This window comes from Thermobia domestica, chromosome 1 (assembly GCF_964235325.1).
Source record: "Thermobia domestica chromosome 1, izTheDome1.hap1.1, whole genome shotgun sequence".
Taxonomy (NCBI): Eukaryota; Metazoa; Arthropoda; class Insecta; order Zygentoma; family Lepismatidae; genus Thermobia; species Thermobia domestica.
In genome coordinates, this window is record NC_137454.1 from 979733 (window position 1) to 1002992 (window position 23260).

General features: G+C 34.8%; 1 protein-coding gene across 2 annotated transcripts in view; it reads left to right on the forward strand.

The window, feature by feature from the left end:
• The window catches only part of LOC145682998 (uncharacterized), a 58545-nt gene that overhangs the window by 17480 nt on the left and 17805 nt on the right, over positions 1 to 23260 (forward strand). The window contains exons 4-6 of one of the 2 annotated variants that reach the window (XM_081754355.1): positions 6943 to 7347; positions 11250 to 11377; positions 21361 to 21469. In XM_081754355.1, coding sequence (XP_081610481.1) covers positions 6943 to 7347; positions 11250 to 11377; positions 21361 to 21469 — 642 coding nt within the window. The remainder of the gene's footprint in view (positions 1 to 6942; positions 7348 to 11249; positions 11378 to 21360; positions 21470 to 23260) is intronic. The other variant, XM_081754356.1, reaches the window with a different exon arrangement.

A 23260-nucleotide genomic window follows, 5' to 3' on the forward strand; every position in this document is an offset into this window, starting at 1 on the left:
GTTTATCGTCCTACTATTATGCCCTTTAGATTAATCTGTTATTTGGGAACAGGTATGCTTCTGTTATTATAGATTCTTGTATAAGCTACCAGTCAATAACATACTTGTGTGGTTTTAGAGGATATGATGGTTCGCTGGAAGAACGTAGAGTCCATGGTTCGATCCCAGCTTTCGCCAAGTGAGCTTTGTGGTGAACAAACACCGTGTTCGTGGGTTTTCTCGGGATTCTCCCGTTTCCTCCCACTATTCATTCCACCATTTCATCAATACTTTTCTTTGAAATCGCTGAGTATAAAGGCACCAAATTTAGTACATGAGGCGGGGAAAATGTTTCATTAAATTTCTGACGTCATCTTACGTTTACAATATTAAATTTCTGACGTCATTACTGCTTACGTTTACAGACTTAAGTAGTCATTTAAGAAACAATTGAAACCATTAAAATCTCCAATATTTTCCCATACAACATGGCACCGGATTGGATAACCTTAGTATGAATCTATATTGCTAACTAGCCAATTTTAATAAATAAAATTAATGAAAAGACATATTGAAGTTGTGTCGTAGCTTGAAATGCAATAGTAATAGAAATAGACTAATATTAATTTCGCTATTTCTTGCATGTAGTAACTTATCTCTAGAGAAACATAGAAAAATTCAGATAGTCTTTATGGTTCCCAACCGATGATGTAATTCTTTTTATTTGCTCTTTCAGTTTTTTTTTCACTTATATTTTCCATCTTGAAAGCAACAACAACAAGAACAAGAACAAAAAAGGAATATTTCAGTTTAACGTCCCACACATCATGCTAAGAGACACGGTGATTAAAGCAGGTGAATGATGATGGAAGAATTGGTCGAATGAAAAAGTGGGAGGAAACGGAAGTACCCCGAGAAAACTCACAGACACGATGTTGTCCACCACAGATTTACTTAGCTGGGATCGAACCAGGAACCCACGCATGAGAGATAAGCACTCTACCACTGAGCCTCTGTACGTCCCAGTAAACAAATTCAAGTACAGCTTTTGGTAATACATGTTTAATGTGGCGTTGAACTTTAGTATCTCAAATGTAATGAGAACTAGATACCAATTTGTTTTACTTTTATTTATTTCTTTAAACTCACAAAGATCGATATTGTGCCCTTCAAAATGTCATTACTTTCGTCTTGTAACACCTTTATGCTTTAGCATACCACTTCTAACTTTAAAATACCTTCTTGTGTCTATTCTCTTATTAGAAAGAAGGTTTTGAAATACTTATACAATGAAACCTGTTGAGATTACCACCTATTTAATACAGTCTGTAGAACAATGGAAATCCCAAAACTTTTTTTATTTTTTATTTTTTATTTTTTACTACGTAAGTTTGCCACTTGTGTGTTAGAAAATTTTGACACTTTCTGTGGAACCACGGTGGCTAGCGTAAGAAGCACGTTTCATTGTATGTAACTCAAAACAGATAAAAAACAAAAATGATGAGCAGCTTGTGCTTTTTATGATTGTCTTTCCGCACCTTTAACACACTGTCTCGTCCAATGACATTTTCTGAACCTCACTTTCGAATTAAAGTTAGTGCTTAAAGTGAGTTAAAAAAAAAGGCCGGTATGGATCAAGCTAATAGACAGTATCAATGTGTTTCTGTTTATAAACCTTATGAAAATTGCTATAGCAAACAGACTTATAACGCATTAGTACACAAAATTGTGTACCTTAATACAGGGTGTTACAAAAATTGTGTACCTTAATACAGGGTGTTACAAAAATTGTGTACCTTAATACAGAGTGTTACAAAAATTTGTCACAATGTTTTGGAAATAGCTTCCTCACATCAAAATAAGAAAAAAATCCGTATAGACCTGTGGTCGGAAATGCATAGTTTCGTACTTATAGGATGCCGAAAATGTGAAATAAGTGAACTTTAAAGGCAGGGCTGTACACGGCGGTATACGCTGTATACCCTCTGCTTAATCTTAGTCACGAGACTGTACCTTCTGCTTCAAAGTGTATAGTTTCGTTTATATTTATTTGTTTAATCGGGCCATGACTCCAATGATACTCCAAGTGACTATACCACCAGTTTCCTCTTATATTCTTAGCAGATGTTAAAATATATGAGTCATGAAAAAAAAAATCGGCTGGATTTTTTCTGTTCCTTCTCGGGATGAGTTGGCTCCTTCTCCATACTTACACCCATTTATGTTATTATGCTGTGATTTATGTAAGGAGTGTCATCAAGAAAATAGCATGAAATACTTTTAGACTATAAAACAGTAATGTATTCTTTATATTGAATTAATTAATACATACGATTTACATTGTTCATGAAAAATGCCTTCAATGTCTCTTATGACAACGAAAGATGATCACAAATCAGCGTATACCCTCTGAAAATTTTAGGACTACAGCACTGTTTAAAGGTCCATAGTTCCACTACTATAGGACCGATTGTAGTCTGATCAAGACATCACTGAGGAACTAGAATGTTAACTATTTAAATATCCATCTTTCAAAACCTCCGGTACTTGTACAATCATTTTATAGAGGTCTCGAAAAATTAGTGTGTAAGTACTGGAGCATTATTAAACATGGATATTTGGATAATTCACATATCAGTTCCTTTGTGATGTCTTGACTCGCTACGATAGGTCCCATAGTAGTGGAACTATCTGTATATTAAAATACTAGCTTTATATGTTTGTCTCCAAAGAAAGGTTTATATGTTTGTCTCCAATCCTTTCAACAGTGAGATCTCGAAAACAGCTAGTGTTAGAAACGTGCCGTTTTCGCTGGTAGATTCCAAATTTTGTGTAGATTGTCCAGTTCTAATTGATTATTTGAAAAACATGGCCGACATTTCTTTATTACATTTTTTTTAAAGGAGTATACTGGAAGTGTTGAAATTTAAAAAAGTAAAGCATCATATCCTATGATTTATACATTCCAACACAACATACGGGTGTTGAATATCTTTAAGGCGTTTGTTTTATGGCCAAATGATAATGAAAAACGAAGGATAACCATTTCTCCAGACTAAGAGAATCTTTATTGTTTGGAGTGTTTTGCCCAATGAACATCATATATCAGTGACATTATAATTAATTGTGTGTGTAATGTATTTGCTTATGACATACTGCATGCAAGAAGAAAGAAAACTGATCCCACATGAATTAGAAACTCCAACCGGAAGTAGGCTCAAATCTTGCAAATGATGCGAGATATTGAAAAAGTACCTCCTTTATAGTACCCATTGCCAATTTTTATCAAGACATCTTTCACTTGTGTTTGTAAAGGGACATAAAGGTACATTCCGAATACAGAAAAAAATTATTAGAATAATGTTTAGTATGCGTGAACGATCCTCATGTAAAAATATTTTTAAAAAATATAAATTATTGACATTACCTAGTTTATATATATATACCGCACAATTATGTATGTAATCGAGCACAAGGATTTATTTACTTTAGCTAATACGATTCACTCATACAATACTAGGCAGAATTGTAATATGTATATTATCCAACAGAATTATGCAAATTTTAGCAAAACTGTGTATATGAATTGTATAAAATTATATAACAAATTACCAACAAAGTATAAGGACATTAACGAAAAAAGGATATTCAGAAATACTCTGTTAGAATTATTGTTGGAAAAAAGCTATTACTCTGTGGAAACTTATCTTACTGATAATATATAGAGAATGTAAATCATATCTGACAACTGTAATGCTTAATTGAGGATTGTCCTCATTTGTAAGCTATGAACAGGCAAATAAATATGAATATGGATGAGGTGAGGAATGACAAGGAGATTTGTGCTTATATATGAATGTTGCGGTGTGTAAAGAGCGTAGGTTCAGCTAATGAATCTTTAAAGTTCACTTGTTTCACGTTTTCGGCACCCTATAATTCCGAAACTATCCAGTATTGAGCACAGGTCCATATGAACTTTTTTTTTTTTTTTTTTTAATTTTGATGTGAAAAAGCTGTTCCCAAAATATTGTGATACATTTTTTTTGTAACACCCTGTATAATGAAAGTTAGTTGGTTAAATTTGAAGTTTAATTCTGTTTTCAACATCGACGCTATATAAAACGTGGACCTCTTGCTTAACGAGGATCCTAATTACATGAACTCCCACAGGAATCGAACCTAGACCTTGCTCACTGAAGGCAATAATTAAAGCTTTTATGTGTTTCTACGTAGAACGTACAACAAATTAGATGCTAAATCAATTTTTAATACACTTAATACGTTTGAAGCACATCACAAGAGTTATTTTTTCAACCTTACTAAATACACATCCTCATCTACATCAATTAACTCATCATTATATAGAACGATGCTCTACAACACATGAATACGTGACTGTATACAAGAACCCATAACCATAGAGAACATTGCAACCGTTGTTTATACAATGATATGTTAGCTAATTTACTTCGTATTGTGCCGGAAACGATCGATATGTATTAAAAAAGTGATTCAGGATCATTGGATGTTGTTTTCTGTGTAAACATAATGATTATCCTTTCGTGCCCTTTTAATATGAACGAATTAATTACGTCTTACTGTCAGATAGAACGCTTGGTAGTTTAATGTTTCGTATGATCTTTCTTCCTCTTTGTTGCGTTTTGATTGCATTAATACTGGAAACAATATGCTAAATGGAGCGAAATTCGAACTTCAGAAGCATTTTGACTAATGTGTCATGATGGATAATACTGTTCAACAGTGGAATTTTTACAGAAACGGAATAACTCTCTTTATTGATTTTTGACCGCTGAACACGAAAAATCACTGTTAAATTCTCTCCTGGCTCAGGTTTCTGAGTACATTAACGTTTTACATTTTGCATATAACACTACAACAGCTACAAGTTACCAATCATTGAAATATTACAGAAATAAAATTGGCCCTCCCCTATATATTTTTGAACGCTGGACACGAATACCATGATATCAGTGTGCTCCTGGCACAAATTTTGTAGTAATTGCACCTTCAGCATTTTGCATATAACGCTGCAGAAAGAGACTTGTTGACGTAAAAATACCTGTCTTAGACACACCGTCTCTTTGCCTGCCGCTTGTGAGGAATGTCTGAAGCACCTCTCAGAATCATCCAACAAAAATCCGCTAACATGGAAACGGACCAGTTCCCTTTTTAGTATTGTTTCATGGTAGAAATGTCCTAGTGGAATCACTCTCCTTCTTCGTCACTGAAAGATCCACAATTCACTGAAAAGACATCCAGGTGAGAATGGAGGAAGTGCATTTTGAATGACATGTTGCACTGAAATTAGTAAATGTGCCTTTCGCACTGCATCAGTCAACGGCCGCTTTCTGGAACCGCAAATCACGTTTGCCTTATGAAGCACAAGTTGTCCGGAAACCTTTTACAGACGCAGAGCATTGCTCCCTTTCCGTGAACAGCAAAAATATTTCGCAATTAACAACACAGAAATGTGAAACGGCACTAATGCCCTCACTTACTGCTGGTACAACAGTAAGAAATCTACAAACTACTGCCTGCAGTACTGCCACGGATACAATTCGAGACATTAAATGGGAACCCTTGCGACAATCGCCTAACGTCACCCATGACACTGTTTTACTGGTTGTTGATAACGTTCAACGTTGCGAAGTCTAATAGACAGCGAACACTTGTCAGGAATGGGACTCGTACCGTGTAACACGATCATTTCAAATCATGTACTTATAATGACCCATAGTGTTTCAGTGAACCTAAAGAGAATTTTAAGTATGATTTTCGTATTTAGCGACCAAAAATCAATAAAGAACGGCTATTTTCGTTTCTGTAAAAAACAAAAAGTGAGAACTTGTTAAACAGTGTTATTTCTAATATACATACGGATACCGGCTCATGCCAACATACTTTAAGCACTGATTGTTCATTCATGTCTTTACCAAGTTCCATTTTCTCATTATTATTTGCTGAAAGTCAGTTTTGTTTCAGTTACTGTGTTTTTATATTTGATTGTTGTGTAGTTTGTATGTGTGTGTGTATAGATGATGTAAGTATGATGTACTGAGTTTTTTCCTTTGTCATATGTTAAAAACCTTCCTAGCACCAAATATGTACCTCACAACAAAAGCACGAATGTTTTCTGTAAATATAATTTTTCAGCAAATTTAATTGATCACAAGTATGTACACATGAATTCAACACAGGATTAAGTTATTCAAAACTCCAGCATGAAATTCAAATTATTGTTATATGTTTTACTATATATAAAATTAAATAGACATCTTTTTGTTCTATTTTACTTATATCGAAAACATTTTCTTTGAGTTTTATTCCATCATATTATATTTAGTTTCTATTTAACTGCAAAGACCTACGTAGCTTAAGTCCATGTATAAATATTCCCCTTTGTTGAAAATTGTTGCTAACACTGTACCTTAAACTATTAACTAACACTAAATATTGGCAGCTACAACTTTTTTTAAAAGATTTTTTATGCTTTAATATATTACTTAACATAGATTCGTACCTTAAAACTATCCAGTGAAGCTTAGTTTCGCGTCGGTTATATTTATTAAATTCGAGTTTGTGGTACGTTCAAATGAAATAAATACCAATCTTTTAATGTATAGAACTCTGTGATTCATATTATGACGATTTTTTGGTGTATGTGCCAAGAATGAGATAGCTGTAACACTACCACCTATTAAAAGTTCAGGAGTCTAAGGTATTAAACTACGTTCCGCTATCGGTATTGTATTATCTTGCTTAAATCATGAACACACAGGTAGCTTCTTTAGGTTTGCTTACAGACGAAGATAGTGGACAGTTCGTGTTCTCGGAATGTTAGTGACATTCACGCTTTTGACGCTGGGTCTAGGAAGGTTTTATAACCCAAGGTCATGTTGGATGGCCTTGAAATAAGCTTCACTGGTGAATTTTTCCTTGTAGCTTATGAACGCGGTCACCAGAGGCCTCCCCTGACAGTATACACTTTCCAACCACCAGATGCTGCCCACCCGCAGTCCTCGTCCCAGCCAGTCAGTCCTATCACCGGAAGTGAAGGATCTGGCAATACTGGAGGCAGCAATCAGCAGCAGCAACAACAAACGACGACGACCCATAAGCCATTGCAACAAGGAGCGAATGCTGGTGGCCACGAGCAACCGATTTACGCGAGGCCTCCAATCCCTCAGCGGTGCTCCTCGCTGGAGAGACCGAACGTTCCTGCCAAAACCGCCTCAATGATTGCCCATCAGCAGAAGACTGTGGTTGTTCAGGGGAAAGCAGAGCCAAAGACTGAAAAAGGTACCACCCCAGCCATCTCCAGTTTCGCTCCCCCTCCTGCACGCACTGGTAAGTAGATCACTTCTTTTTCTTTTTTTCTCTATTATGTATATACTTTTCTCCCTGATTGAAAGGGATTTTGTGTACTGTTAGGTCCAAAAATGCATATTTCCTCCCACAATTTATCACCTTTATATCTTTTACATTATTTCTAAAGTCATCTAGATAATTTTCTAAGGTATGTAGGAATTCAGAAAGATAGGAACTTATTCAGTTAAATTGACCAGTTCATATGTCATGAGATATGACTTTAAGGTTGGTGTAAAGAGACAAGTTTTGCCGATAGATGTCACTACGGTCTTAGTATCTCTCTCATGTATTTTTTACCTTTTACGAAAATTTACAATTTCTCTTACAAATTTCAACCAAGAGACTCAAATTTTTAGAGAAGGAACTTCATAATCTATCGAAGGCAACAATCCGTGCCAATTTTTCATTTAAAATTTTCTTCATTGTTGAAACAGTTCCACTGTGAAAGGTTTGGACATCCAACTCAACAATGAAGCCATTTTAACAATGAAGAAAATTCTAAATAAAAAATTGGCACGGATTGTTGCCTTTAACATGTTATGAAGTTCCTTCTCTAAAAATTTGAAATCTGTAGGTTGAAATTTGTAAGAGGAATCGTGTATTTTCGTGAAAGGTAAAAAATACATGAGAAAGATACGAAGACTACTGCACAAGTATGTTCAGAAACACTGTTGCAAGTCTCATCTTAATCTCTAGTTAACGAAACATGATTTTAAAAACTTACACTAAAAATATAAATCACTGAGCAAAGCAACGTTTATTTTAAAAATAATAAATGTATGACAGTTTCGCCAACTAACTGAACATATTGGCTTCATCAGACACTGTCTCAGAAATCGCCAACTAACTGAACATATTGGCTTCATCAGACACTGTCTTAGAAATCGCCAACTAACTGAACATATTGGTTTCATCAGACACTGTCTCAGAAATTGCCAACTAACTGAACATATTGGCTTCATCAGACACTGTCTCAGAAATCGCCAACTAACTGAACATGTTGGCTTCATCTGACACTGTCTCAGAAGTCGCCAACTAACCGAACATATTGGCTTCATCAGCCACTGTAAGAACAAGAGAGAGTTGCATCAAATATAACAGATTCACAGAAAATGGTTCTGAACGCTGATTGGCTGATCAAAAAGGGAGATCAACGATCAGAGTTTTTTCCCTTTCATTTCGCTTGTATTTTTGTCATCTGCCGAAGACATGTGCTTCGTAGTGTTGTAAATATATTTTGAATGAGTTGTATGATATGTTTGAAATTATTTCTATTTTAGCACATAAGATGAAATTTTTAATATTATTGTATTTTATACTTAATAATAATTTCTTTATATTTATATTTATTATTATTATTATTATTATTATTATTATTATTATTATTATTATTATTATTATTATTATTATTATTATTATTATTATTATTATTATTATTATTATTATTGATCGAATCCCATTCGCCCTAGAAAGCATCACTGTATAGAAATCATGTCTTTACCTGCTTTACAAGCTTTCTGTTCAACAACTTTTAGTTTTCTAGTTTTCGTAGCGCCTTTGATCCCATCTTCAGGGAAAAAATAAAATAAATAAAACTTAAAAGCACAAGATGCAGAAAGAATGTACATACCCCGAATGGTATAATATAGGGAAACCTGTAAAGCCTCCCAATAGTGAGGATCTTTTTGGAATTATCACATATAATAACATGCAGTCTGTTGCGATACTCATGCTGATCTTCTTCTTCTTCTTCTTCTTCTCAATTTTAAACTAGTGAAAGCTAACTTTCTAAATCAAGATTCAATTTAATATTTTTATGCTTCATAAAGGATCATTCAAATATTGACTTTCAGTTTCTGAATATGTTCTTGTTATAATCCTAATCGTGGTAATTTGATGCTTTGAGTCTTGTAAAATATTTTGAAAGATGTAATAGTAATTTCTTCAACTTCCAATTTAAAATGTGTTCCTTTATTCTGGTATTAATATTTCTGTTGTCAACCCAATGTACAATTGTTTACATTCACAGCTACCTAGCAAACAGATGATGTGCGTTCCATGAATTAAAGTTTAACTGTAAAATGCTCTGCATGTTTGGTCCCAACAGCTGTAACGTTTAAGCTTACCTCTTTTAAATATATTTTGTGTATTGGTAATGTGGTTATACGTACATTTTCTGTTCTATCCCAATGTACATTTTCTGTTCTTTTTTTCTTGTATTTTTTTTTCAAGGACTCTGTAACTTGCATTTGCCATTTCTGTAAAGTAATATCCATTTAATCAATGTATTCTATATAAAAATCAAGTTCCTTGCTCAAGGTCCACATTATTTTAACAGTATTTATAGACCCTACCAGTTTCTTTTCCACACATTGACCTTGATCTTCAGCACATTGTACCGAGCTTGCTTGAATGTATTATTTTCTGAAGTTTCTTTCGTATAAAGTTGTGCGTTAACAATTTTTATGTCGTAAATTGAAAATATACGAAATGTAAAGTGGATTATTTCGTTTTTCCGAAGATATCTTTGATTGTTGATATTTTATTTGGTATGGTAATTGAACATTGCAATTCACTATCCAGTTTATAAATAAAGTATCATCCATGTGCACATAATATTTGAAGAATTTTTCATTGAACGGAGCTTAAAATTTAACTGTGAAGTAACTTGAAATTTCATTTCACTAAAAATAGTGTGGAAGTGAGCTATTCATTGCCGAGCTGTCGATCTATATATACATTGGATTTTCAAGGCATCAAACGTTTTAAAGAGGGAAAATTCCTCCACTACCACTGAGCCACCACAGTTCCCTATCCTAGCTTATGTTATCATCGAAAATAAGTAAATATATGGGAATAAACATAAATAACAATAACAATCCAAAAAAGAAATAAATGGTAGACTAGTGGAGCAAGCAAATGTGATTTTCCACCATCAAATTCGTGCAGCCTAACGTTTTGTCCAGAAAGGCGAGGTAAGCATTACGTTTAAGCTACATAAAACCATCCTAACATATGAATGTGAGACATAGGTACCAACTAGAGGGAATGAAAACAAATTTGTATCATTCCACAAAAGAGTATTGTGGAAAATATACGGACCAGTATATAGTCCGAAAACATAATAAACACAATACAGACCTCCAGGAACTTTAGAGCAAAGCAAACCCAATACATTAGCATATCTTCGCAGTAAATGTATAGATTGTTATGAAGAACATTAATCACTTCATAAAGAAAATTTTTAGGAACGAAATAAGAGTCGAATTAGATGATAGGGGCTACGGTGGCTCAGTGGTAGAGCGATCACTTCTGGTGCATGAGGTCCTTGGTTCGATCCCAACTCTCACCAAGTGAATTTTGTGGTGGACAAATACCATGTGCATGGGTTTTCTCGGGGTTCTCACTTTCTTCATTCCACCATTTCATTCATTTCTTATCATTACCGCCTCATTTAGCCTAGTCGGCATAACCCTGAGACGTACGAGTAAAACTTAAAGATTTCATTTATTTTTTTCCAATTGGATGATTGAGAATAAGATAGAAAGACATTCAGATCAACTGGCACATAAGCTACGATAACACATCTGATACGAAGAAAGACTTAACTGTGACAGTGCTGGATCGAAATGGTCCGTTGAATCTATTATCATAATAGTGATCTCTTTCGATAGACCACAGGTATTAATGTGTTATAATAATCTGTCATAACACTCGCCAAGCGAATCATTGTAAATGAATATCAAATTTGGTATAAAGTATCATTGATAGCAGATGAAGAATGAATGAATATATGTCTGGTATTGATATATTATAGCTGAAAGTGATTAAGTTAAGCTCGGTCAGTTGACATTATTAATGTATTGTATTTATCTCTTCAGAATCCCCACAACCAGTGTATGTAAATATGCATGAACTTGCAAGTATGGCTGCCAGTAAAGCCCAAGAAGCTAGCTTTCCTCCTCCGCCCCCTGACCTTGGAGCTGTGCCACCGGATAAACCAGATAAGGTAAGAAAATTACATTCACTCTAACAAGGAACCCTAGGTATCTATCAGAGCCCGATTTTCACGAAACTTTGTATATAGAGAGAGTACCTCGGGAAACTAGCACAGCCAAAATTGTAGCTGCAGAGTCCAAGACGTTGGGACACTAGGGCCCGAGAAAGATCAAAAGTGGAACGTCAGTACATTAAGGACATGGTGAGAAAATGCACGTTTTTCTTTAAAACTAATCATTGTAGCGACACGAAATGAGCATACATGAATACGAGAGGTTGATATGGTCAGTTGAAAGTTACGAAAAGAATATCCGCCATCTTGAAAGAGGTCATGTTGAAACTGGTGCGATTGGTGTAAATGAGAAGAGGTTCATGCGATGCATTAATTTGAACTAAATAGCCACAAAAAGCTGTTGGTGAAGTCTGTTGTGGGATTACATTATTCCTGTGCTTCTGGTAGAGTGGTTTATTTATTTATTTATTTAACGGCAGAGTTAAGGCTATGTTTGCCTTTTCTTACACTCAACCAACTCAAATGTATACAAGATATACGTACTACCATTGACGTCAAATCCATAAAAATTACAATTGCTACATTAATGCATATGCACATACACACTGTAGCAGTAATGCGCCATAACGGGTACACTGCTATTCTCGAAAGGGTTTAATGTAATCTCCTTTGATGCGGAACTGAAGGCAAATGATTTAGTGAGCAAAAAGTATTCAGCAAATTTCAATATAATTAACAATTTATTTCCAATATATGTAACAACTAGAATAATAGCAACAACTAAATATATATTTTTAACACTTAACAAACAACACTTAAATTGAAATCTTCCCCTTTCAATTCTTTTGATAGCGGTGTGAACAATTCCACAATTTAACGCCCATGAATTATTTCTGTCCAAATAATATTTTAAAGCTTTCAATATTAAATCCAAAAATATTTCAAGTAATTTATAGGTTAATTTCAATATAACTAAAGAAATAGTTACGTGTGATTCGATGAACATATCCCCCGGAATCGAAGTATTAATCGGTCCAAAATGGCGCAAAAATAAAAAGGATAGAATTTAGAACATACTTACGGTTCCGTTGAACATGCCAATCAAACACACTTACAATATGATTATATAATTATTCACATTTCAGGCTTTACTTTCACACCACTTCACAAGCGGATCTTAAATTAATTTCCAACACTATTCACAAAATTTTCTTCTAATTCCATTTAACAAACCCATTACGATTTCTAATTTGTATTCTTATTTCCAAAGAGTAATTTTAGATCCGTCGACGAATACCTTTTCTTCTGTTCTGACGCTAATCGCGGGTTGACATTTCAACCACAGTTCATAGGTGGCGCTGTTAACTCTCGATGAACAAACGAAGCACAATGTTCATTGAACCTGACCTACTAACATAGATCATAGTTGCTAACTGTATGCGGAAGTAACTAATCAGCTGTTTCAGTGTCCAGACTAAAGTCTTTTTTTTTTTCTTTGGAGAAATGTTACATATAAAATTCCCCCACGGTCAAATTTTTTTTTTTATAAACTGGTTATAGAAATTTCGAAAAGAAAAAAAATATTGTTTATCTTAATCACAGCATGCAGAAGAATTGGAACAAACTCACCACGAAATTCACCAATGTCTTTCACTAGTAGATGTCAACAGGAGCTCCATTTTCCATTTGATGAATTCAGATGACAAGTGTCCATCCATTACTGAAGAGATGACAAATAACCAGTATGTTGCGCATACAGAGCTTTTCCATCCACCTTATGGCTCAGGTTGGGCGTCAGACAGGAATGAAAGGGTTTGACATGACGAGGGTCTCGACGTACACAAGGACGTTCACAGCCATGGCATGACCTTGCCAATTCTGAACCTGCAGAATTGAACAACAAGCACAGTATACAACAAACACAACGAGATTACATTTATAAATTTAACACAATATTTATGACAAATTCTTTCTTTAAAATTTTCATGTTACAAAGTCAGAGTGATTACTATTATTGTTGTTACTATTTATTTCACAGCTATTATTAGCGTTACAATTTTCAGAACCAAAATTATCAAGCTGTCTTCGATAGTTAATATTACTAAAATTGCAAGAAATGTTAGAGTTATTAGTATTGCTAGGATAATATTTCTTAATGAAACTAACATGCCTTTTGATCTTAATATTCTTATCCGCTACTAACTGTAACCAGACGGTGTTCCTTGTTGGGTAAGAAAGGATTTCAAATGGGCCATGGTACTGACTGCTTAACTTTGGTTGAAACCTCTTTTCAAGAGAAGCCTTCATTATTCTCTTTACAAGTACTTTCTCCCCTACTGGCAAATCTATGTCCCTATGTTTCTTTGAATAAATCTTCTCTTTTCTTTTCCAGGCCTTTTCAATGTTTTCTACAATAATTTCATTTAATTCTTCTTTATTTTGCGAAGTTTCAAGAATTCCTAAGTCTAAAATCCAATTAATGTCCAAAGGATTAAACATTTTGCGTCCTAAAAATAATTCACTCGCTGTCTTCCTCGTTTCACTATTCTCACTAGTGTTTAAAGTATATTGCACCTGATATATATACTTTGACCATTGAGTTTGGTTTTTATGTACATAACATTTTATTATTTGTTTTATGTTTTTATTTTGACGCTCCGTCAAATTACTGGACATGGAGTAAGGAGACGTATGAATACGTTTAATGCCTAGACTAAATAAGTAACTCTTGAAATATTCGCTTTGAAAATAACTTGCATTGTCACATATAATTTTATTTGGATATCCGTAAGAGTAGAATATCTTATCTAATTTTAAACAGATAGATTTTGCATTTAAATTTCTAAGAGGTTCGATAATTACAAATCGTGAATAACCATCTGTTAATACCAAAACATATTTAAAACCATTACTAACAGGCCAGGGACCCATTACATCTAAATATACGGAGTTGTTCGGATATCTTTCTTTATGTGAGTAGTAAGTACCATATTGAGTGGTATTCCTGTCTTTACAAAATTGACAAATTTGACATTTTTGTATAAACTCTCGAATACTTGGAAATAAATCTTTACAAGTATATCTACTAGCTATCTTAGCAATCGTACGTTGCGAACCACTGTGGCCACCACCCACAGGGTCTTCGTGATGATATTTAATAATGCTATATTTAAGTGATTCAGGAATAACAGCTCTTAAGCCACCATATTGTTTTCCCTTAGTTTTCTTTAACAATACACCATCTTTAATCAAATAAGGATGTTTATTCTTACCACTCTCAATTTCTTGGATAATAGTACCCAAAGATGGATCCTCTCGCTGATGCTCACTCAAAGGTCTATGGAAAAATGGATTTCTCCAAAAATTTACAAAATTTAAATGTACATCCTTCCCATCTACTTTCTCAATTTCCATAATGTCCTTCGAAGGAGGGGTAAAATCGATATAATTATTCATGCGAGAAATATAATCCGCTAAATTATTGTGTCCACTACGCAAATAAACTATATCAAACTGATATTTACTAACTTTTTCTATAAGGGAACCATATTTCTTTTGACGCTTATGATTTCGCAAAATCCACGTCAAAGCTGAATTGTCACAATAGACCGTGAACCTTTTATGTAAATACATATCGAATTTATCAAGAGCGTGAACTAAACTTCTCAATTCTAGTTCAAAAATGCTCTTGGACCAGTCTGATGGGGGTATACGTTTACTAAGAAAATAAACAGGTCTTAATTTACCTTCTCCATCATATTGACTTAATATGGCCCCATAATTTTTAGTCGAAGCATCGACATGAATTACAAAGGGAGCATCCATATCTGGAACTCTAAGAATCACGTGATTTATGATAGCTTCCTTAATTTTCTCTAAAAGTTCATCCTCCTCCTTTCCCCAGACAAATGGAACTGAGGGAACTTAAATATTCTATTCTCTAATGTTTGGCGAGTGTTCATACTCCTTAGAGGGGCTTTAAATCTCGGGGGAGGCATATGGTCCTTCCTCATAACCCTTTTATAATCTTGACTATACTTTTCATTAATTTCAAAACTCTCAGCGAAATCTACATACTCATGTATAGTTTTCGGAACACTTACAATTAATAACAAATTTCTAATTTCCGGAGTTACTAAATTACTAATCATTTTACATATTTCCTCCTCACACATTTCCATTTCCAAAATATTCAAAGTACTAAACTTCTCTTGAATGAAATTCAATAAATTCTCATCTTCCCGCATAACTCTATATAAAACCGATTTCATAAATTCAGTATTTACCAAAGGAGTTACAAACTTAACCAATAACGAATGGCAAATATGTTCCCAATCTGTAGTGATAGTTAATAAACGTTGTAATTCCTCGTAAGCTTGTTTTCTACATTTCTGAAGACTTGAAACCAAGATAGCTTCTACAGGAGCTATTTCCTTAACAATTAACATGTCAAGCTTTAATAGGAAATGACAAACCAGTAACCCATCCGTTCCATCTATTTCCGGTACTTCACTAATTTGTTTTTCTAAAGAGCGAAAAATACTTTGAGAAAATTGCTTCTGGAAATTACAAACTATGGGAGCTCGCAACACTGGTTGATTCCAATGTCTCTCTATGTTAGCCGCAACTGGCTGTCTTTCTCTCCCCTCCTCATGATTTTCGTTATCAAAAACTATAAGGGGTGGGTCTGCCACCGGAACGTAAGGTGCTGTCGCACGCCGTAATTGGTTAACTCGTAACCCTCTCTGCGCATTATAAATACTCATTTTCTTTTTTTTTCCTAGTTATCTGCCTAAACCAAACACAAAGAATATTATCCAGCATATATTTCCTACTAAATCAAGTTGTTTGCCTTCAATACAGTCAGATTCGATTCCCTCACGCATCAAAGTTAGTTACCGAGAACAGAAGAAAAGGTAACTTTTAATTTATATGTAGCAGTAATGCGCCATAACGGGTACACTGCTATTCTCGAAAGGGTTTAATGTAATCTCCTTTGATGCGGAACTGAAGGCAAATGATTTAGTGAGCAAAAAGTATTCAGCAAATTTCAATATAATTAACAATTTATTTCCAATATATGTAACAACTAGAATAATAGCAACAACTAAATATATATTTTTAACACTTAACAAACAACACTTAAATTGAAATCTTCCCCTTTCAATTCTTTTGATAGCGGTGTGAACAATTCCACAATTTAACGCCCATGAATTATTTCTGTCCAAATAATATTTTAAAGCTTTCAATATTAAATCCAAAAATATTTCAAGTAATTTATAGGTTAATTTCAATATAACTAAAGAAATAGTTACGTGTGATTCGATGAACATATCCCCCGGAATCGAAGTATTAATCGGTCCAAAATGGCGCAAAAATAAAAAGGATAGAATTTAGAACATACTTACGGTTCCGTTGAACATGCCAATCAAACACACTTACAATATGATTATATAATTATTCACATTTCAGGCTTTACTTTCACACCACTTCACAAGCGGATCTTAAATTAATTTCCAACACTATTCACAAAATTTTCTTCTAATTCCATTTAACAAACCCATTACGATTTCTAATTTGTATTCTTATTTCCAAAGAGTAATTTTAGATCCGTCGACGAATACCTTTTCTTCTGTTCTGACGCTAATCGCGGGTTGACATTTCAACCACAGTTCATAGGTGGCGCTGTAAACTCTCGATGAACAAACGAAGCACAATGTTCATTGAACCTGACCTACTAACATAGATCATAGTTGCTAACTGTATGCGGAAGTAACTAATCAGCTGTTTCAGTGTCCAGACTAAAGTCTTTTTTTTTTTCTTTGGAGAAATGTTACAACACATAAATATCCCTACACACGAATATGCTCCCTTACATACCCCCCTCCCCCGTCTTACCCTCACACTATTTATCATAAAAACACACACATAAAAACAAGAAAACTATACAAGATGAGCAAAGTGTATCTCATGACACTCGAGCAGATGCAGATTATGGAGCGCTATGAGTGGGATCAGTGGAACTAGAAAACCGAGCGAAATATAATTTTAGCACTACAACATTTGTGTCACAGTCAACATGTAATTGTTGTGGATATGCTGATATAATGGGTTCAATCTTCATAATAATGTCATGGTTGACATTAACTTTTAACTTTTTATTAGACTTAAATTAATTCGAACAGAAATCAAAACGTCATATTGGTCCACCTATAGCGCTCCATACTCTGCATCTGCTCGAGTGTCATGAGATACACTTTACTCATCTTGTACCTAAACCACTCTACCAGAAGCACATGAATAATGTAATCCCACAACAGACTTCACCAACAGCTTTTTGTTGCTATTTACGTTCAAATTAATGCATCGAATGACCCTCTTCTCATTTACACCAATCGCACCAGTTTCAACATGGCCTCTTTCAAGATGGCGGATATTCTTTTCATAACTTTTAACTGACCATATCGACCATCTCGTATCCATGTATGCTCATTTCGTGTCGCTACAATGATTAGTTTTAAAGAAAAACGTGCATTTTCTCACCATGTCCTTAATGTACTGACGTTCCACTTTTGATCTTTCTCGGGCCCTAGTGTCCCAACGTCTTGGACTCTGCAGCTACAATTTTGGCTGTGCTAGTTTCCCAAGGTACTCTCTCTATATACAAAGTTTCATGAAAATCGGGCTCTGATAGATACCTAGGGTTCCTTGTAAGAGCAGCTGTGTCCTTCTTTCTCTCGTATCCTATCTTAGAGTGTAAAACATTCAATGAATACGAATAAAATTCGTGTATATATATATAAACTATAATTCTATGGAGTAAGAAATCGAAAAGTTCATTACTGCAGAAACAAAACTTATTCATGAATTCTATAGTTATTACTCACTTCTCCAAAATCCTGCTTCATATTGTTCTTCCATCTTCTTCGTTCGGGTTTGATTTTAGTTTAATTCCCATTTAGAAGGAGGCTATGACGTAGGATTCGAACATGAGCTCCCATCGAGAATCGAACCTGAGTCTTCCGCTAGCGCTTCCCACCTTCTTCGTCTCTAAAGGTCTCTTTCTCCTACGATTCTCGATCAAGAGTTCCATGCACCCAGCGAACAACATACCTTAATTTATCTTTAGACGTTTCAACTTTAACGTATGTGTGTGTTCTTCGGTAACGTGATCTTATGTGTGAAAGTCAGCGTTATGTAGCTTTCTAATACCTTCGGTTTTTCTTCATCTGTCCTTCGTGACAAAATATATTTCTCAGATTTTTATTTTTTATATATAGTATCAGCGACCAAGTTTCATATCTATATGAAAGAAGAGTACAATTACGGTTTTATCAATAATTTTATGACCTCACATAGTTACCATGACAATTTTTATATGAAAATATACAGCATCTATTTCATAGTGTATCCTGTGTTGTATGGTACTGATCTCCAAATTTAATAGTGCCACTAGTTCAGTTAAATAAACAAATATAAAATTAGCGAATGACTGTTAAGTGGTAAAACATAAACAAGGATTTTTCAAAGAGAGCGAATATACATTATTAGCTTGAAAGAAAACACAGCCTTTTATCTATAAAAATTCGAAGTACTTCGGAGAGGATTCAGCAGAAAAAGGACAGTTTTTAACACCAAGTTGAATTTCTGTGTATAAAAACGAAATAGATGTTGTGTATTGACTTTTCACGACAAAATGGCAGAACCATTTGAAATGGATTTTCGAACATAGCTAGACTTAGGTCGAAATTTTGATTTTATTTTGATTATCAATTGTCCACAAGTTGAAATAATTATTGATCAAAGTGTTCATCACATTACATTGCGATGCACTTAATTTCTCATTATTGCGTCTGGTCACTTCCAATTGATCTTAATTTCCATAGAACTTGCACCAACGTTGTAAGAGAAAACCATTAGGTCATCCACTCTGCTCAAATTTTTAATTGTTGCGCTATTGCTATATTATTTGTAATTCTTTCTATGTTTGTCTTCCCCAACTGTATCCTACGAGGGAAACAATGACACAGGCAGGTCCAAATTTAGTCGCAGTTAGAATTTTAGTTCCTTCAGCTGTTCTCAACGGAATGAATTGAACGAAGCAATATAACACAGAACATTCTGTACAAAGTGATAGAATAGCTGTATGTATATTCATTACGTTATGATGTAAAGTAATTTGTAAAAGGCAATTTGTTTACCTGAAATTTTGAAAGTTTTATGTTTGTTTACATTTTTATTTATTTATTTATTTATTTGTTTGTTTTTTGAGTAAATTCGTACGAGATATTAACGAAATTGTGTGCAGAATTAGAGGAAGAGAATGTAAAAGAGTGTGAAAGGTGGTTGTATAGTCTACCTGGACTGTCCTGGTTCAAATCCCGTTGGAAACAGGATTTATTATCGTTCTTTTCTCGTCCAAATGCTCCTTGAGTTCATCCAGTTTCTGACAAATGGGTGTTTGGAGGGAGGAGAGAAGGGAACAGATTACATCATCTCCTCTCTGTTCTGAGTTTATGGGACTGTGCAGCTTTAGCTTCACATCGTCCATTTCACCAGTGGTCTCTCCCAGATGGGTGATGTATCTTTATACCTTAATGTATGTAGTCGACTATATATATCTTATCTGTTGTAGCATTGTGTGGAAATATTCTTTGAATAATTGTTCATGTTAAAGATTGGTCCTTTCAGCTTCATTCTTCGCTCATGTATTGCTGTCTCTTAAACAATTCGAAAGATAACGTCGTAAATGAGCCTTTACCATATTTTCATCTTGATTTTCTCTATTTTTAATTTGATCAGAACAATAGTTGTCCCGCTCGAACTTACAGCCCGCTCTACAATATAGATTTTTTTGTTTGTTTGTTTGTTTTGTTTGTACGACAACCATCCCAAACTCCATATCATGCTTATAAACTATTCAAGGACTCCGTCCTACAGCCAAGCGATAAGCGCAGATAGTGACATCTAGTAGCGTAATTGTTAACTATTAGGATTTTAACGTGATTTACAAACAAACGTTTGCCATTTATTGTTAGGATATTTAAGTTTAAACCTTAGAATTAGCAGCGATTGGACGAAATGGAGAGAAGCAGCAGGAGTATTGTGTGACCATAGGGTATCAATACGTCTTAAAGGAAAAGTTTACAAAACAGCAGTGAGACCTGTCTTATTATACGAAGCGGAATGTTGGACGACGAAAAGGAGAGAGGAACAGAAGTTGCATGTGACGGAGATGAAGATGCTGTGGTGGATGTATGGAATGATACGGAAGAACAAAATTAAGAATGAAGTGATCCGGGGAACAGTAAAAGTGAGATCAGTACTAGAAAAACTGCAAGAAAGTAGATTGAAATGGTTTGGGCATATAAGAAGATGATTTGACATATGTAGCTCACCGAGTAGTTGCTATAGAAATGAGTGGGAAACGAACCTGAGGTAGGCCAAAGAAGAAGAAGGGGCAGATTGTATTAAAAACGATAAGGTGCAGTGTGGTGTCACAGCGGATACAACACAAAATAGAAACAGCTGGAGGATAGCAATCCAAAAAGCCGACTCCAGCTAACTAGGAAATGGCTTAGAAGAAGAAGAAGTTTAAACGTAGTTTGTTTCCTCCTAGAATTCCTACGAATACGAATGAGAACGAAATATTGAAAAGAGTTGAACCTTGTTAAATCCTCCTTTCGATAGAATATTTGAAGGTGAGTGGTATGTGTGTTAAATTAAATTGTGTGTATATTAACTTTTATAGGTTTTATCCCTTCTTTCCTGAACATTGTAAAACTGATGACGTTTGTGATTATTTTTTCTATGATTATCCATGTAAGGCTGAGTAATGAAATACTATAATGCTAAATTACTTCTTAATAAAAAGAAAAGTACGCGAGAAGCAGTTCTTTCAAACATATATAAACATGTTTCATATTTCTTTGTGGTAATGTCTCCCGTTGTGTGGTAATAAATGTTCTTTTGTGTTTCAGGCTGAGACAGTGGAGAAAGATGGAAGTACCAGCGAGAGCTCACTAGAGTCCTCTAGTGGCTACGGAAGTCAAACTACAATCCCTGTAGATGACGGCTGTCATAATGAAGGTAATTTTATTTTCCATTTGAGTTGCACTTTTCCTTTTGAAGCAAGATGCCTACTTAAAAATGAATTTACGGAAAATTAGAAAGTTAGCTACAACTAAAATATTTTTATCCTTTTTTTTTCGGAGTCGAGATGCGGTTGTTCACTGTTCACGGCTACTGGAGCATTCATATTTGGTCAGAAGGTTCACGTGGTATCTATGGCTGTTCTCATAATCTCTTTTTCTCCCTGTATCTCTCTTTATTCAAAATTTTTCTGTCATTGTGTGTTCGCAGGTGAGCATAATTATGTACATTTATGTTACATTAAAGTTGTTTTTTTTTTTTTTTCTGATTCATTTCATTTTAGGTAGCTTCCCCTCTTTTCTATTAGTCCTATAATTCTGTGACCAAAAGAACCAGAAAAATAACACAAGCAGCACTATACATTTTCATATAATATTACTGCTAAAATCGTGATTTTTATTGCATATAAGCATCATCCGTGACAGTTTTACAGGATCTCCCGCCTTCGGAGTAGATTCAATTACAGTAGACCCTCGAGTATCCAGCTCGCGACTATCTGGCCTAGTTTTCCTTTACCGTAATTAAATGAGAAAGACAAGGAGTTGCATTGGAAACGGGCGTCTGCTGCGATCCTCCTACGTGTCGTGTGCAAAATACAAGTTGTGACAGGAAAAGAGCAGCGTTCTGCTCCTTGTTCATTGTTTCGTCAAGTGTGTAACGAACCTCAATACAGTACGCTTGCCGCTGTTCCTGATTATAACTGTACAGTACGTACAGTTCTGTATTTGTAAATTGTTCTTGGGGTATGCTTAATGATTTTTTAATTGTACTGTACTACAGTGAAGATTTGAAAATGGGTGATAAACGAAAAAAAAAAAAAAAGTTGTGGTGACTATGGAGGAGAAATTAGGCGCTATACAGCGACTAGACTGGTGTAACAGCAAAAAATATAGTTTCGGAGTTAGGAGTTAGTACGTATTCTTTAACTCGCTTTTTTCTCTAATAAATTCTTGAAACGTACAGTGCAGTACATAAACATTTATAAACTACCAGCACAGAGCCAAATATGAAGTGAGAAAATACGTACTTTATTATAACAGTGAGTTTTGGTATTAAAACTTTGTCTTCTGGTATTGGCGGAGGGGGAGGGGGCAAAGAAATAAGTTCATAGAACTCCAGCCTATCCGACTTCTGTTGTTATGCGGCCTGCCCTTCCGCCACATTAGACCGGATACTCGGGAGTCTACTGCACTATTTATATGTCCACTGTTCACACATCTTCTTACCTCTTTTTAAATTAGTATGGTAATCTCGTTAAACCAGAACAGTTTTATTAATTGTTGACATATATCAATTACTTCTTTCGTCTCATCATAATTCAGAGTTCACGGCATTTATATTTGACACAATGTATAGAATTACGAAGCGGATTCCGTTGCTTCACTGTTGTAATTTCATCCAACGTTGCAGTCTTTTAGCCTGTACGTCTCAAGTGTTCGGGAGAATATATTTGTTACTTACTTAGTTATTCTCCGACGCTACAGCCCGATATGGGCTCTGGTGTCCTTAACGATCTGTCTCTATTTTTTCTGTCGCTGCTTCTTTCATTCTCATAATCCTCAAGTTCTCCACTTATATCCTTATCCCCGTAAAATAAGGAGATGACCTCGTAGAGTTGTATTTAGTCGTTTGGTAGCCACATTGTCTGCTAATCACAGAAGACAGCTCACGCCGTTTCATCAAATTCATCCATTTGTTTGCCCGTAAATTAAAGGCTTCGAGAAGGGA